Source organism: Globicephala melas, chromosome 13 (assembly GCF_963455315.2).
Source record: "Globicephala melas chromosome 13, mGloMel1.2, whole genome shotgun sequence".
In the NCBI taxonomy this organism is placed as follows: domain Eukaryota; kingdom Metazoa; phylum Chordata; class Mammalia; order Artiodactyla; family Delphinidae; genus Globicephala; species Globicephala melas.
This window is the reverse complement of record NC_083326.1, coordinates 65,394,113-65,409,498: the sequence shown is the minus strand read 5'-3', so window position 1 is coordinate 65,409,498 and position 15,386 is coordinate 65,394,113. Positions and strand designations below refer to the sequence as shown.

The 15,386-nt window shown below is 54.6% G+C and overlaps 1 protein-coding gene across 1 annotated transcript; it reads right to left on the bottom strand.

Moving 5' to 3' along the window:
• Positions 1-3,698: 3,698 nt before the first annotated feature.
• LOC132598361 (melanoma antigen preferentially expressed in tumors-like) lies at positions 3,699-8,283 on the bottom strand. The gene is made up of 4 exons (XM_060310780.1): positions 8,239-8,283; positions 6,711-7,030; positions 5,758-6,366; positions 3,699-4,275 (listed from the first exon to the last, which is right to left on the bottom strand). The coding sequence occupies exons 1-4, from the start codon at positions 8,281-8,283 to the stop codon at positions 3,699-3,701; spliced, it is 1,551 nt and encodes a 516-aa protein (XP_060166763.1).
• Positions 8,284-15,386: the final 7,103 nt, after the last annotated feature.

Sequence of the window (15,386 nt, the reverse complement as noted above, 5' to 3'; positions counted from 1 at the left end):
CTGGAAGAAAGAAGCAAGTGGAGCTGGATCTTCACCAACGAGTGAAGTGAGGATAACATGGGTCCATCTCCTCAAAGGAAGACAAGATATTGAATATCCTGTGGACAAGAACAAAGCCATGCAGGTGCCCAACGGGGCCATGAGTGTGGGGAGTATGTAGAGGTCGGACCCCGGGCCCCCCCGGGCACTTGTGCTTCTCACACGAACCCCACTCTGGCACTTTTGGGTCCACATGGCACCCACCACTGCATTTCTGCAGTTCAAAGTATCCCACGACACAGACTCAGCGTCTCCAACTCCCCTCCAACTTTGTGTCAGCTGCAGAGTCTAGGCTATTTCTCTCGGAACCTAGTTGCATAAGCCCCCTTATTAGTACCTCAGTGTAGTTTTGATTTGCATTTCTCTAATAATTAGTGCTGTTGGGCATCTTTACATGTACGTATAAGCCATCTGGATGTCTTCTTTGGAGAAATGTCTATTTAGCTCTTCTGCCCATTTTTCAATTGGGTTTTGTTTTGGTTAGTGAATTGTAGGAGCTGTTTGTGTATTTGGGAAATTAAGCCCTTGTTGTTCGCATCATTTGCAAATATTTTCTCCCAGTCCGTAGGCTGTCTTTTCATTTTGTTTACGGTTTCCTTTGCTGTGCAAAGGTTTTGCTATGCAGTACTTTGTTTAGGTCCTGTTTGTTTTTGTTTTTCTTTCTATTGCTTTGGGAGACTGACCTAAGAAAACATTGGTACGAGACTTATGTCAGAGAATGTTTTGTGTGGCCTTTTTTTTTTGGCCGTGCTGCACAGTTTGCAGGATCTTAGTTCCCAGACCAGGGATGCAATCCAGGCCAAGGCAGTGAAAGCGCCGAGTCCTAATCACTGGACTGCCAGGGAGCTCCCATGTCAGGCCTTCTTTTGGTCTTGTTTCTGCCCGTGGCTATTTCCCTGTGTTAGATCGCTCTCTGGCTCTTTCCTATTCAGCTTCACCCCTCTCACATCCTATCCCTCAGCTGCCCTAACCCTCCTGCCTGTCCGACGTGCAGCTGGGGCTGCTCCTGGGTAAGTGGTTACTTCCAATCATCCCACCCTATGTGCCATACTCTCCCTGCCTGCTTCCCAACAGCTGCAGACCCCGCTCCCCCTGCCCACACACACACAGGGCCTCCATCCACATGGCCCCCGGGCCCCTGGGCCCCCAGCAGTCACTACCTCCCCATGCCCCATCCTTACGGATGAGCTTCCTCTTCAGCCAAACTTGACTTTGAGAACCTCACTGCATTGATAGCATATGCCTCTTGGAACATGTTGATGACAAAATCTAAATTCTGAACAAAGACTCTTGTAAGATTTCTTTCTCAAGTGTGGTCTCTGGGCCAAATAAAGTCCCAAGTGCAGGGCACCCTGCTTGAGAAGCAAGAGGCAGTGTTCACTTTTGCTTTTCTTCCTTTACTTGCATCGGGCAGCTAATAATCACCACTGTCGTATATGGGGCCATCCATGACCGGGGCAAGTGCCTTCCGTAGGTTAGCCCTGCGGGTGACCTCACTGCAATGTCACGAGGCCAGTGTGGTTATCTGTCTTGCGGCTGAGGAATCTGGCACTGAGATCCCACGATCTCTGCCTCTGTCCTTCCTCGTGGAGAACCTGCTCGTCCTGTATACTTTTCCTCATATCCCAGAGGTGCCAGTTCCCGTTCCGGAAAATACGTTCTGTAACTTAGGGATGCTTGGGGATGCTGAGACTGGGTGCGCACTGGGGAAAAGTAAGAGAGATCTTTTTCTGACTCCCTTCTTCCCAGCACACCATCACTTATACAGATGTCTGCATTCTCTCTTCTTTCAGAAATGGCAAAGCATGTCCACAAGCCGAGGGGTCCATTTCTTGTTCTTTCTTACGGGGCATAGGGTAGGAGGCTGGCAGGGGTGGGGCAGAAGAAAAGAGGGTGCCTGCTAGGGGAAGAGGATAGAGAAGGGCCAGTGGCTGTGCGGCAGGATAAGGGATTGCTGACAGTTGGCCACACCACATAGGCGGTGGAGGATGGCTCATGGTCAGGGACATGCAGACGAGCCCTGCCCCGGCCTTGGTGTGTGGCATTCTCCCCAGGTCGTGTGTGGGAAGCCAGGTAAGGCTGCCCAGGGCCACAGGGCGGACCCCACTCTATGACATGTCCCTTTTTTTTTTTTTGTAAATTTATTTATTTACTTATTTTTGGCTGCGTTGGATCTTTGTTGCTGCGCACGGACTCTCTAGTTGTGGCGAGCGGGGGCTGCCCTTCATTGCGGTGTACGGGCTTCTCACTGCGGTGGCTTCTCTGTTTCGGGGCATGGGCTCTAGGCACGCAGGCATCAGTAGCTGTAGCGCGCAGGCTCAGTAGTTGTGGCGCACGGGCTTAGTTGCGCTGCGGCATGCAGGATCTTCCCAGACCAGGGCTCGAACCCGTGTCCCCTGCATTGGTAGGTGGATTCTTAACCATTGCGCCCCCAGGGAAGCTCGTGTCCCTTTCATTTGGATGGGCTGTCTTGGGGGGTCCCACGGGGTGGCCCCACCACACCCCCAAACCAAATCTGACGTTCACCTGCTCTATCTGAGTGCTCCCAAGACCTGGCGTGGGTTTGTTCTCTCTTGGGACCCAGAATCCAGGGCATCAGAGCTGGCTTATCACCTCCTCGACAGGGAAGAAGGGGGGTCTTCCCGGAAGAAGGGCATTCTCACCCTGGTGTGACCTACCTCCGCACAAAACGATGAACTCTTTTCAATGTGGGAAATGAATAGTAAACAAATGTTATTTGTCTATGTGAGCTTACTAGTATTTTGCTAGCAGGAATTAGGATGTTTTTACAGGCCACAACTGACTGAATTCAAGGGGCTGGACGCAGTGGGAAGGCGGGTATGGGCTGGTGAGTCCCAGAGGCTCCAGATGGTCTGTGGGTGGATTTTCCTCCCAGGACTCGGGGCCTGACTTTGCACATTGAAGCCCTATCCTGGCACCACCCAGGGCCAGGGATGGAGGCTCTGCATCTGCTGGATCCACTGGGGAGGGTGCTAGAGTCCAGGACCTGGGTGGAGCTGGCAGCGAGGGTCCCTTGGAAGAATGTTTCCTCCAGTGGTGCTCACTATTGGGCACTTAGTACATTCCAGGCCCTGAGGACACACCTTGTGTGCAATGATAGACTGAACAGGCACAGAAGTAAGTGAGGACCTAACAGGTGATCCAGAAACAAGACCAAAGGGAGGGAGAAATGGTGCTGTTAACTCTTGGGGCCGAACCTCGTCCAGCCTAGGCTGCCTGGGCCTCACACAGGCTGGCTTCTTACTTAATCACTAACAGGAGATTACTGAGGTTTAAACGGGAGAATCACGGTCACAGATCACAGCGAACACCAGGTGAATGACACTGAGGTTCCCTTTATTTCTGACCATTTCTTTATAACTATCCACGTAGGGGTAACGCCCCCATCTACTTCTCAAGCCTGAATCCCCCTCTAGAAATTTAGATTCACATTTCTAACTCTACAAGATGCATCTCCCCGAAGATCCCATCAACTCCCCAAGTCACCATCCCCCCCGCCCAGCTCTGAATCACCTTTCCTTTTCCCGCTAACAATGAACAATTGTCTGAAACTATAGCTTGTGTTTCTTCGAGATGCGCTGACGTCTGAGCGGCAGTGTCCGCGTGCCCGCGACAAAGCCTGCGGCTCGTTCGCTGGGCTAGGCGGCCATGTAACAGGGGCACAGGATGGGCTCTGGGTTGTAGAAGGTCCTGTCGCCACAGTGCGGACAGGGGTCGCCGCTGAACCAGACCATACTGGGAAGCCCCAACTCCTGCAGCACCTGCTTGAGCCGAGCATGCAGGTGCGCCAGGCGGCCCAGGTGGACGGTGCCGTGCACGTCCTCGTAGCTCTCCAAGGGCGCGGGGTACAGCACGAAGCTCAGCTTGCTCAGCCCCACGGTGTGGCGCAGCAGGCTCTCCAGCACAGCCATCGAGATGGGGTTGCCGCAGAAGCTGAAGGTGGTGAGCTGGGAGCAGTGGCTCAGGGCGGGCAGGAGGGCGCTGAACTGGGAGTCCATGATGCCACACTCGTCCAGGTCCAGGTCCTGGAGGGTGGCCGAGGCCTTCTCGATCAGGACCCAGAGGGGCTTGGAGCTTATGCCGGTCAGGTTGACCCCGCTAAGGCTCAGATCCTTCAGCTGGCTGACGCTCGGCCACTGCGACAGATGCATCAGGTCTGCCTCTGAAATCAGGCACTTGGTAATCGACAAGGTCTCCAGGGGGTTCTTCAGACACCTGGAGAGAGACAGAGCAGTCAGTCCCGGGAGGATGGAGGTGGTGGGCGGAGGGATGTGGGGTGGCCCAGGCCTCAAGGGAAGAGAGGCCCATTTCACCAGATCCCAGTCTTCCGGAGGAGGTTGCATGGTCAAAGGAGAGGTGCCAGGTCAGCCCAAGGTTGAGCGGGGTCCTTCCCCATCCCTTATCTGCCGTGTGACGGGGTCGAGGGAAGGAATCCTCAAGTGCTCCCTGTGCTCACCCGTCAAGTGGGGGACGACATACCCCTGCCAGGTGTTGTGAGCACAGGTAAGGTAACAATGGCAGGTGCCCACCGGGGAGCCTGACCCCATGTCCCAAGTGAGAGAGGGGATCAGCAAACTACAGTATTGGGAGACATGACCTAAACTGCTTTTAACTCGGGCTTCCTTCCTGCCGCCTCCTGGACCCCATCACCTGTTTCTCTGTTCCCAGGGAGAGTACTGGGATCTGTGCTTAAAGGGCTAAGCCAGGCAAGGTCTGGCAACGTGCACAGGGGTCCAGCCGGCAGGGGCTAACTCTGGTCGCTGTATCAGCCACACACCATCCCTCACTTTCCACAACTCTTTTGTCTGTCGTTGTCCTTGTGTCATGAACACGTTTATTCTTAATGTTTTGAGTTTGCGGTCGCCAGAAAGGAGATCAATCCAACTCTTTCACACAAATAAATCGGGCTGCATTCTCTCCTCTTTCATCATTGTGTTCCAGGTAAAGCTATGATTCTATTTTAAGAATGAAGAACACATTTCTAGAAGAAATCATCTGTTACTGAAGAATTCCTATATAATCAGAAGCCTTAGAAGCAAATAATAGTTGTAGTTTGGACTCGAGATTGGAGCCACTTCAATAATGATACTCATTTGACTTTTTGTTTCTCTTCTCTGGACTATTTAGGAGCAATAACTGCTAACGTCCTGATGGACGCCACAACTCTTCACTCCTGCTCCCTCCCCGTCATTTCCACAATCACCCATTTCCCACGTCACACCTCACCTGGAGCCTAAAGCAACCCGGGACAGACAGGCAAGTGGGATAGGTGGGAGGGACAGGCTCACGTGGACCAGCTGCTCAGCACAGAGCTTCCGATTTGAAACCTCACGTTGGATGGGCTTTCCCCTGGTTAATGTCCTCCTGCTTAGTTATTTTCCATCATCTCAGCTTAGACATCACTCTCTCAGGAAGAATTCCCAAAGCCACCCTCACCTGGCCCAAAGCCCCCACGATGCAGATTCCCAGCAAAGAGTCCCCTTTGACAGGCATCTAACTGAAGCCACACCTCTGACCCTAACCTGGGAGGCTATGTGACAAGATGCCGGGGGACGGACTGGCGGCATCGTGTGGACCTCTGAGTGGCCCGTGCACCCTGGCACCATCCGTGGCAGGCAGACAGTAGACAGACACCCCACGGATAACGAAACGAGAGAGGCCTGCCCTGGTCTGCAGAGAGACAGTGCCACGCCTCACCTGAGCACCTGGTCCAGGCGGCCCTCAAGGAAGGAGATGGAATCCAGGTAGAGCTCCTGCAGGTGCTGCAGGCTGGAAAACTGGCAGGTGAGCTGGCTGACGCAACGCTCCTCCATGCCGGGGGCGGCGTGCGGTGTCATGTGGATGTGCGAGAGGAGCAGCCGGCGCAGGTTGATCATCTGGCCCAGGTGCGGCGCGAACCTGCCCAGGGTGGCCAGCTTCCAGGTGCAGTTCACCTCCAGGTCCTGGACAGAGTCGAGCTGCACCAGCTTCAGGATCTTCCTGATGTTCTGCATCGGCATGGAGAAGACCCTCAGCTTCTGACAGCACAGGCGGAGTGAGCCCCTCCTCTGCTTGACCTTCTTCAGGAGGTAGCTTAGGGACGCATCGGGGGTGCCCTCCTTGAGGCACAGGTCTATGAGCACCTCCACGGGGGCCGAGGTCTGCTTCGACCACGCCCTTGCACCTTCCACCCGGCGCCTCTTCCTCACGGGCCGGGCCACCTCAGGCTCCAGCAGTGAGCACACACCAGCCCTGGTGCCGGAACACACGGTCCAGAAGTCCTGGTGGGCGTTCCGGCGCAAATCCAGCACCTGCAGCTTCCACCGCCTGCGGGACAACGGGAGACACACCGAGCTGTGCGGAGACCCACGGGGACCAGGACCGCACGGCTCAGAACCCAGGCAAGGGTGCTACACCCCAGACACCAGCTGCTCCTCGAGCTTCCGGGGCCCCTCCTGGTCCCCACTTTAAGCGTCACGAGGAGGGGGCTAGCCCACGTGCCTTTTGTCACCTCTGCACCTTAAGTAGCCCTGCACGCCCGAAAGCCTATTCCCAGAGTGGCCCAGCCACGGCCCCAAGGCCTCCCCGTGGCCCCGCACCACACCCCACCCGATGCCAGCTGCGTCTTGCTCAGACCCCCAGGCCCCACCCGCCTGCTGGGGCGCCCTCACCTGGGGCGGACCTCCTGGGCAAGCAGGACGTCCAGGCCGTCGATTGCAGCTTGGAAGGTCTCCAGGTGAGGCTTGTGCTCCTTCATCAGGGCCCCCAGCGGGAGGCAGGGGAAGGGCCAGGCCTGCACCATCGCCTTCACGGCCTGGCTGTGCATCCCGGCAAAGGCCGCGGAGAACAGGGGTGGGAAGAGCTCAGCGGGCAGCTCCTCCAGAGCGGCGATGGCCAAGGCCTCATCCCTCAGCAGGCTCTGGACGGCCAGTTCCAGGAGTTTCGGCGGGGCCCGGATGCCCACCCTGAAGAATCTGCTCAAGAGTGAGTACTGGAGGGACACCAGAGAGCAAGGGGTGGGTCCTCCTCCGGCCAAGGACCGGCAACCCTGCCGTCCCTCCACCCTCTAGGGGACCCAACGCAGGGCCAAAGACACCCCTCTGGCCACAAGGCCACAGCTCTGGCCCCGCTGGCGCCAGCCCCAATGAGGGGACGAGGTGACCTCTCGCCCTATCCCATATCCACCCATGCTGCATTTAATCCCAGCCCCTCTGAAAGGTGGGTACCTAGAAGCCTGACAGCTGACCCCACCCTCTCCGGAGAAAAGCTTCTGATTATCACTCAAGGACTGAAAACAACAGGAATAAGGAGTTTAGCCCAACACGGTCTCTTCCTAAACTCCAACAAATAACCCAGATGGGAAAGGTGGAGGAGTACCACACAGTGGGTACTGTTACCCCATTTAAAAATCTTTAAATCAGAAACCATAAAGCAGCATGACAGTATCTGATAGCATGTGATGTTAGAGATTAAGAAAAATAAAAACTGATTCCAAGATGTACCTATGAGTATTATTATTATGGAATTTTTTTTTATTCCATGGAATTAAAAAAAAAACTTTTCATTTCTAAAATGAAAACAAACCAAAAAAGCCCTTTAAACTAGTAAAAATCACAAAACCATAAATGATATGAACTGTAATTACTAGTCACAAACCAAATATGTAAAATGTCATCCAAAAATTCCAACTAATTAGATGTCTTACATCAATAAAAGAAAAAAAATCTATTTGGTTAAGAAATACTGTAACTGTCTATGAGTGGCATAACCAGAGCAGAAATCAAAACGTTTGGGATTAAGGCAAAACTTCACATAGAAGCAAAAGCAAAGCCTGCTACTGCAAACGTGTACAGAAGGCGAAGAAAAATTCTCTACAGGACCTTGGCCTGCATGGCCTGTCCTGTGGAGACCCTGGCTGGGGCAGCGGTCAGGGCCCGAGGCCCCAGATGCCAGGGCGGGTGTGGTGCAAGGAGCAATGTGCTCAGGCCTCTGAGTCCCTCCTCTGGCTCCTGAGGAGCCATGAGAGGCCTTCCTGGCCACACTTTTCAGATCCCAGCTGAAATTTCCATTTCAAATGGAAAGCGGAATCTTATTACTGGAAATCCATCCAGCTAACGCTGATTTGACTTTCTCCTTACACACAACTGATAGGATCCTCTGTCCACTCGTGAAAGCAAAAGATAAAAGAAGAAAACCAACCTGCAAGCATATTTGTTCGAGGAGCATGGGCCACATCAAAACCATCCCAATGTCTGAGTTAAGCCAGCTCTGTGCAGACCTAGTGGTGTCACCCCAAAGGAAAAAGAAATATAGCACAATTCCTGAGAACCACACAGTCACTTATACGTAACCTACAACTGCAAAATGTGTGCCCGTTCATGGGGGAACAGAGGTAACACTGAGGGATGGCGGGTCCTCCAGATTTTGAGGCTTAAGGCTTCCCCAAAGGAGGTCAGGTCAAAATGACAACTAGGAGCTGGCTGGGAAGAGGGAGGGGCTGGGCGTTTGTAATGAGACCAAGGAAATTACCCAAGACCAGGGAAAGTGTGTTGTGTTTGGAGGAATTCAGAGACCTTTGTCAGGATGGGCCTGAGAAATTGCCAGCAGGAGTGGCTACGGGGGGACCTGGTGGATCCCTTAAAGCCAAGGCAAACCCAAGACTCAATCTTCCTCCCTCTGTCCCTGGAGCAAAGGGTGTTTCCTCCCAGAAGCGGGGATATGCAAATTGGCTTGACAAGATGAAATGTAGGCATGTGGGCTGGGAGAGGCCGGAACTGTGCTGGTGGCCAAACCTGGGACACACCTTATTCAGCCTGAAAGCCACTGAGGGGGTCAGGGCTGTGGGCTCTTTGGGCTCTTGGAGGCAGGGAGGGAAAGAAACGTGGGCCAAGCACACATATCGGTGTCAGCAAAGGGCTGCAACCAGAAGAGGACTTGCCCTGAGGCTCAGGCGTCCTCTTCCACATCCCAGTCCAGGCTCTGTCCAGCAGCTTCAACCCTCATCATGACCTTCAAAGGCCCCTTCCCAGTGTTTGTGGATAACTTAACATTTCCTCAATCCTAGGAAACAAGTAATGCAAAGCGGCTTCAAAAAGCCCCCCGACCCCTCCCCTAAGGCTTTCACTTACAGGGTTTCTGATGCGAGAGCACCATTAGGCCCACAAACAAAATTCAGCTTTTCTCTTGCTCTGCGTTAAGCACAGCTACTCTAACACCGAACTTCTCCTCAGGGGACGTGAAGCTCTGTTCAGTATTCAAAGGTTTGGGGGCGATGCCCCTCCTGGGCTGGCTCACACGTTGGTTCTGTTGAGGTTTCAGAATACAGGCTGACGGAACCTCTCCACCCCCTGCATTGTGACCCCCCAACAATTCTATTCTGTGGGCGAGGTGGCAGCATTCTCTGAAGGATGCTCTCTGGTTTGGTAATTTCCCAGAGACTGCTTTCTCCAAATTTCTACCGTCCCTATCAGCAGTTTGCCTAAAACAGGGTTAAGCTAGAATGTGCTCTATGGACACTCAACTCCCAGACCATCACCTGGACTGATCAGCTGCAGGAAGTCGAGATTAGTAAGTTAAGCAGAATGTTCCTGATTCTGGAGCAGCCACTGAGTGGTGCTCGCACTTGTCATCCGGTGCCTCAAATAACCTTCAGAGAAAAGCTGAAATTCAGTTAGTTTCCTTTTCAGCCTGGTGAGCCGGGGACTTGGCCAGGGGTGGACACTGCCATGCTCCACTCAGGGAGTAACCAGAAGACCTGCTTGGGGGAGGGGTGTGGATGGATCTGCCCCACAGAGCGTTAGGAAGAGATGACTGACTTCACGTGGACCTCGGGGAAACAGGAAATGGCAGATGTCCAAGCCTGGGATGTTTCCATGGGAACCCAGCATCCAGGAGATCCAAGGAGGCAGGAGGGACCACTGCCTTCGAATGATGTAAAAATGGGAAGTATAAGCCGAACATTCTTCCCCAGCGAGGCAGGGGACCCCCCTCTGTCCACCTCCACCTCCATGCAGAGCCTGTTTGTCCGGAGGCAGAAGGACCAGGGGCACAGCTGCAGGAAGACCTGTCCTTCCTGCCCAGTGTCAGGACTGGCCCAGGACGACTCCCAAGGCCCAGGCATGAGTCAATTGGGGGGACGTTTCTACCACACCCTGGTCACCTGTTCTCATGCTGCACAGGCCAGAGCAGCCTCTGAGCTCATGGTGGGGGGGTGTCCTGTCCCCCTTCCCGTCTCCAGTCACAGAATTTCTACTGGGAACGCAAAGCATCTGCCCCCAGGGCCTTCCTGGGGTCTTTAGAATGCATGTGTGTCCCCAGGTTCCTGCTCCTGGCCTGTGCTGATGGGGCAGCCCCCACTTTCTGCATCCCTGGCAAGTCAGCCCACCTCTCCCAGAGCCTGGGGTGTGGCCACGATGCGGGGAGGGTGAGGGACCGGACATCCTTCCACTGGCATCAACAGAAATCACGGATTTCTCCCCAATTCTTCTGACATAACGAGTGTAGAAGAAGGTAAAGAAAAGGCCAGCTACTTTTCTGCATTCATAGAAGCACCAGAAATGCTGGAAGATGACCCTTCCTGGCTTCCAGAGGAAGACCCCAACCCTGCTGGTCTTCAGAGGCACCAGGCTGACAGACGCCCTGGGTGCCAGGCCGATGGTGGCTTCTCCTCCTTCGGCTCTCTTGACCCCACCTCGAGCAGACAAGATCCTACCCAGGATCTGGTACGTCTCCTTTCCCTCTGCAGTCAGATCTCTTCTTGCCCTGGAACATTTTGGCCTCTGGGCCTTTTGAAAAATCGAAGGTCTCTGTCAGCCCTGCCTCTTCCTGCACTTGGCAAGATGTGGTTCCACTTCACATCCAATGACACCTAGACCGAAACAAGCAAGTCTCCCCACTTCTTCCTCCCCAGTGAGGACACGTCGGACATCCAGGTCACCCTGGGTCCAGCCAGTTAATCCTGAGGGAAGTGCTTCTAGAGGCAAGTAGGGGTGCGGGAGGCTGAGGGCCCACTCCAGGCTGGTTGGGCGGGGGATGGCCCAGGACGAGGGCGGAGGAGGGAAATGGCAGCAGAGCCGGCGGCCTGGTTTCCTGGCTCTCAGAAATGTGTCCCTTATATGCTGAAGCCATGTCTGGGACCACTAAGGGCACTTGGGGACTGGGAGTGTCCCCAGGATCTGGCTCTGTTGGCCTTGGCCTGGGGGAGGTGCCAGTGGCTGTCCCCCTTGCCAACTCCAAGGGACAGAGAGGGAGCACTGACACTAGACACAAAGGTGAGAGAGGTTCAGAGAGAAGGGGAGGCCCCAGTCTTGGCCTTTGGCCCCGGAGAGGATGCTTCTCAGGACTTTGCACGGTCAACCTCAGTGTTGCCTGAGATGGTGGGAACTGTGCTTTTGGACAGAGGAGGAGAGAAGAGGGGTCTGGTGTTCATCCCTGTCATCCAACTGACCCCGACTCTCCAACACCAAGCCATAAGGTTACTGTGGCTCAGAGTGACACCAGGTGCGTTAGGCTGTCCGGCCCTTTGCACTGGACTGTTTTCCACTGGAGGAGGGTCAGTGAGCCTCAGGACTCGGGGAGCACTGGCTCCACCTTTGAGGGGACAGCCCACCCTGTGCTGAGGGCTGGCAGGAGGCACCAGGCAGAGGGGACGCGCTCACAGGGAGGTCTCCCGCCCAGCTGGTCCCCTCGCCCCCATACCCAGACTCCCCCTCTATCGGCAACCCTCGATTTACTCAAAACATTTACAGAGTGCCTGGAGCAGACCATCCACTGCTGTTCTGGGGAGGAACAGCCCAGTGAAAATGTCATGGTCGTCTTCTAGTTAGAAGTACATACTAGGGAGATGATGTACAACAGGGTAAGTATAACTGACACTGTTGTAGGTTACGTATGAAAGTCATTGAGAGAGTAAATCCGAAGAGTTCTCATCACAGGGGAAAAACGTGTTTTCTGTATAATTTTGTATCCATATGAGATGATGCATGTTAAGTCAACTCATGATGCTGCACCCTTTAAACTTATAAAGGGCTGTATGTCAATTCTATCTCAGTAAGACTGGAAGAAAGAAAATGTCATGGTCTTCACTCAGGGTGTCTCTGAGGCACGGACCTTGCAGTCAACTAAGCAGACAAATGAAAAACAAGCAAGTCGAAAAAATAATGACAGGCAGACTTGGCCTGCACGGTGGGCCAGGGCCACCAAGGCGACCAAAGCCAACCTTCATAATCTAAGGCAAAACATGACTTTTCCTGCAGCCGTTACATATTTTTTGAAAACGTTAAGAACCCTCTTAACACGATCCACTGTAATGTTTAGAAAAGTAACAATAGTAAAGCTATTTTTTTTTTTCTTCAGTACGCAGGCCTCTCACTGTTGTGGCCTCTCCCGTTGCAGAGCACAGGCTCCGGACGCGCAGGCTCAGCGGCCATGGCTCACGGGCCCAGCCGCTCTGCAGCATGTGGGATCCTCCCGGACCAGGGCACGAACCCGTGTCCCCTGCATCGGCAGGCGGACTCTCAACCACTGCGCCACCAGGGAAGCCCAGTAAAGCTATTTGTTTTAGTACACTGTGATTTTAAGCACTGAGAAAAAGTGTTTTGTTTCATTGCGAAAAACTCATCAAGAATCCTCTCAACACTGCTTCCCTGCTTCTCATCACATAACTTGCAGTCGGGGCTGAGTGTCCTTCCTACGCCCGGGCAACCTATCACTCTGCCTTTTTATTTTAAATTTATTTATTTACTTTTGGCTGCATTGGGTTTTCGTTGCTGCATGCGGGCTTTCTCTAGGTGCATCGAGCGGGGGCTACTTTTCGTTGTGGTGCGTGGGCTTCTCATTGCGGTGTCACTCTGCTTTCTAAGCCTGGATCTGCTTCCAACATTTCACCCTTTGTGTTTTCAGGGCCTTACATTATCTCCAAGTTCCTTTACTGTGAAGATGTTTGCTGGCATCACCGCCTCTGGGACATCTTCATTTTTTTGTCACAACCATGCCCTTCATTGAAGCTTCTCCAGGAGATGGGGACAAGGAGCCTGAAGATGGATTCTGAATCAGAATGACGAGTCAGTCAACAATTCCTCGTGTTTGGTAGAGCTTAAATCACCAAAGCGTTTCACTCTCCTAGCCTCGTGTTCTCCCTCAAGATCTGAAATGTCGGCAGGGGCCTTAAATTGCTTTTTCCTTTCCCTGTGCAGTGGCTGAGGCTCAAAAGGGCGAGTCCTTTGCACCTGTGTCACAGAGCCAGCCACGAGAGGGTGACACGGGAACGAGGCCCCTGGCTCCTGGTCCAGGGCTCGCTAAGCCATCAACGTGCCAGCCCAGTGGGAGTGTGCCCGGGGAAGTCGCCTGCGGATGGGAACAGCCCACTCTGTTCGTGGACAGTGGACAAGGTCGGGGACGAGAGCGGAGGACAGGAGCCTCCATTCCGGGGACATCACCCACCACAGTCTAGGCACTCAGCAGCTCTGTGGGTCCTGCCAGGTCTTCCAGGAAGATGGGGGGAGGGGCGATATATCGGGGAGAAATCCAGAAAGGCCTGCACTCACTGGTACCTCGGCTCAGCAGCCGTACCCCGGGAGCTCAGGCTCCAGGAAACCTCCCAGCACTGCTTGCCCTCGGCAGGACGAAGGAAGCAGATTCGCTGATACGGTGTCGCCTGAAGGATTTGGGAAGCAGCTGTGCACAGAGGTCCCTCCCACACGTGAGGCAGGGGCTAAGAAAGGTGTGGGGAGCCCAGCCTGCCGCCATGGCTGCAGAAGAGCTCGTGGGGGTCTCCGCCATGGCTTGGGGTCTGCTCATGGTCTGTCTGCACAGGTGAGAGGCACTAAGGAGGGGACCGTCTGGCAGCCCAGGGCGGACCCTCTTTTCTCCCTCCACCCTGAACATCTCTGGAGTGATGACCTTGACCTCTCCCCTTTGCACATCCTGCTCCTCTCTGGGTCCCGAGCCCAGTCCGTCCTGACAACCACTCAGTGTCTGTGTTTAATACAGGGCTGTGGCTCTGGGACAGAGAGGCCACATTTCCTGCTCTGGAGGCAGCAGTGATACTGGGGGTTACAGCCCGGTGCGCTGGCATCAACAGCACCCATGTGCTGCCCAGCACCCCCAGTGCACGAGCTCGTCCTCGCTCCTGGGGTCCCTCTCCATCCTCCAGCTCCAGGTCCGCCTCCCTGGCCTCCTTGGGCTGCAGCTGGAGGACTCGTTGTGCCCTCGGGGTGCTTTCTTTCCGGGACCGCCCCTAGGCCCAGGGGTCCCAGCCCACCGCTTAGGGAGACCAAAACCTCCCTGGGCTCACCCACCCTGCCCCTGACCAACACCACACAGGACTCAAGTCTCTGGGGGCTGATGCCAGCCCTGCTCCTTCGCCCCAAGCACAGGTTCTGAACGTAACCGTGGCTTCGGGAATGGGACCCCAACACATTGCAGCTGCTTCTTCTAAGAAGGCAGCAGGATGAAAGCTCTCTTGGGAAAATGACTTGGAAAAATAAAGGCTGCTCATCCTCCTCCCGCTGTGAGGGCTTCAGGATGCAGATTGCATGCAGCTCCACGATTAACAGCACTGAGGGGGCAACAGGACATCCTGGGACATGATGAGGTGCAGGGGACCAGTTTACCTGAAGATGTCTTCCGCCACGCTGGTCCAGCTCACGCTGGCCTCAGGTCCTCCGACACCTGGTCTCCCTGGTTTCCTACCATCTCAGTCACCCGTCTCCACCCAAGTCTGAGAATAAGAACCCAAATTCTCGGGCTTCCCTCGTGGCGCAGCGGTTGGGAGTCCGCCTGCCGATGTAGGGGCCATCGGCAGGGTTCGTGCCCCGGTCCGGGAAGAGCCCACATGCCACGGAGTGGCTGGGCCCGTGAGCCATGGCCGTTGAGCCTGCGCGTCCGGAGCCTGTGCTCCGCAACGGGAGAGGCCACAACAGTGAGAGGCCCACATACCGCAAAAAAACAACAAAAAAACAAGAACCCAAATTCTCCAAAAAACAAAGACACGGTGTGTTCACACGTGTTGTTACGAAGCCACAGTGAGAACTCTGCTGGGTGAACTGAAAACCGGAGCCCCGACCCTGCCGTTTCAGTGAGAATCTCTTCGTATCTCCAAACCCGAGAAATTTCTCATCAGCTGAAGCAGCAGACAATCGAAGGAAAGACCTGATGCTCGGGTCAAAGGGACCTTCCTCTAAGGGCACTAACCGCCGTTCTCCAGCCCCAGTTCTGCCCCTTTCTCTGGCCCCCACACCCTGGCACCTCCCCCGGGGACCCCATTTCCAGCGCAGAGCAGCGCCCAATGAGCTCTGGCCATCCCCGCAGACCCGGGTGCCCTGGATTATTACGTCCCCCACACGGCG

Bases quoted from the DNA above. Each gene is read 5' to 3' on its own strand.
- LOC132598361 (XM_060310780.1), bottom strand. From the start codon at position 8,283: ATGGTTTTGATGTGGCCCATGCTCCTCGAACAAATATGCTTGCAG. The intron at 7,031-8,238 runs GTTGGTTTTCTT...GTGTCCCTCCAG, and splicing joins TCGAACAAATATGCTTGCAG to TACTCACTCTTGAGCAGATT. The intron at 4,276-5,757 runs GTGAGGCGTGGC...GTCTCTCTCCAG, and splicing joins CGCCTGGACCAGGTGCTCAG to GTGTCTGAAGAACCCCCTGG.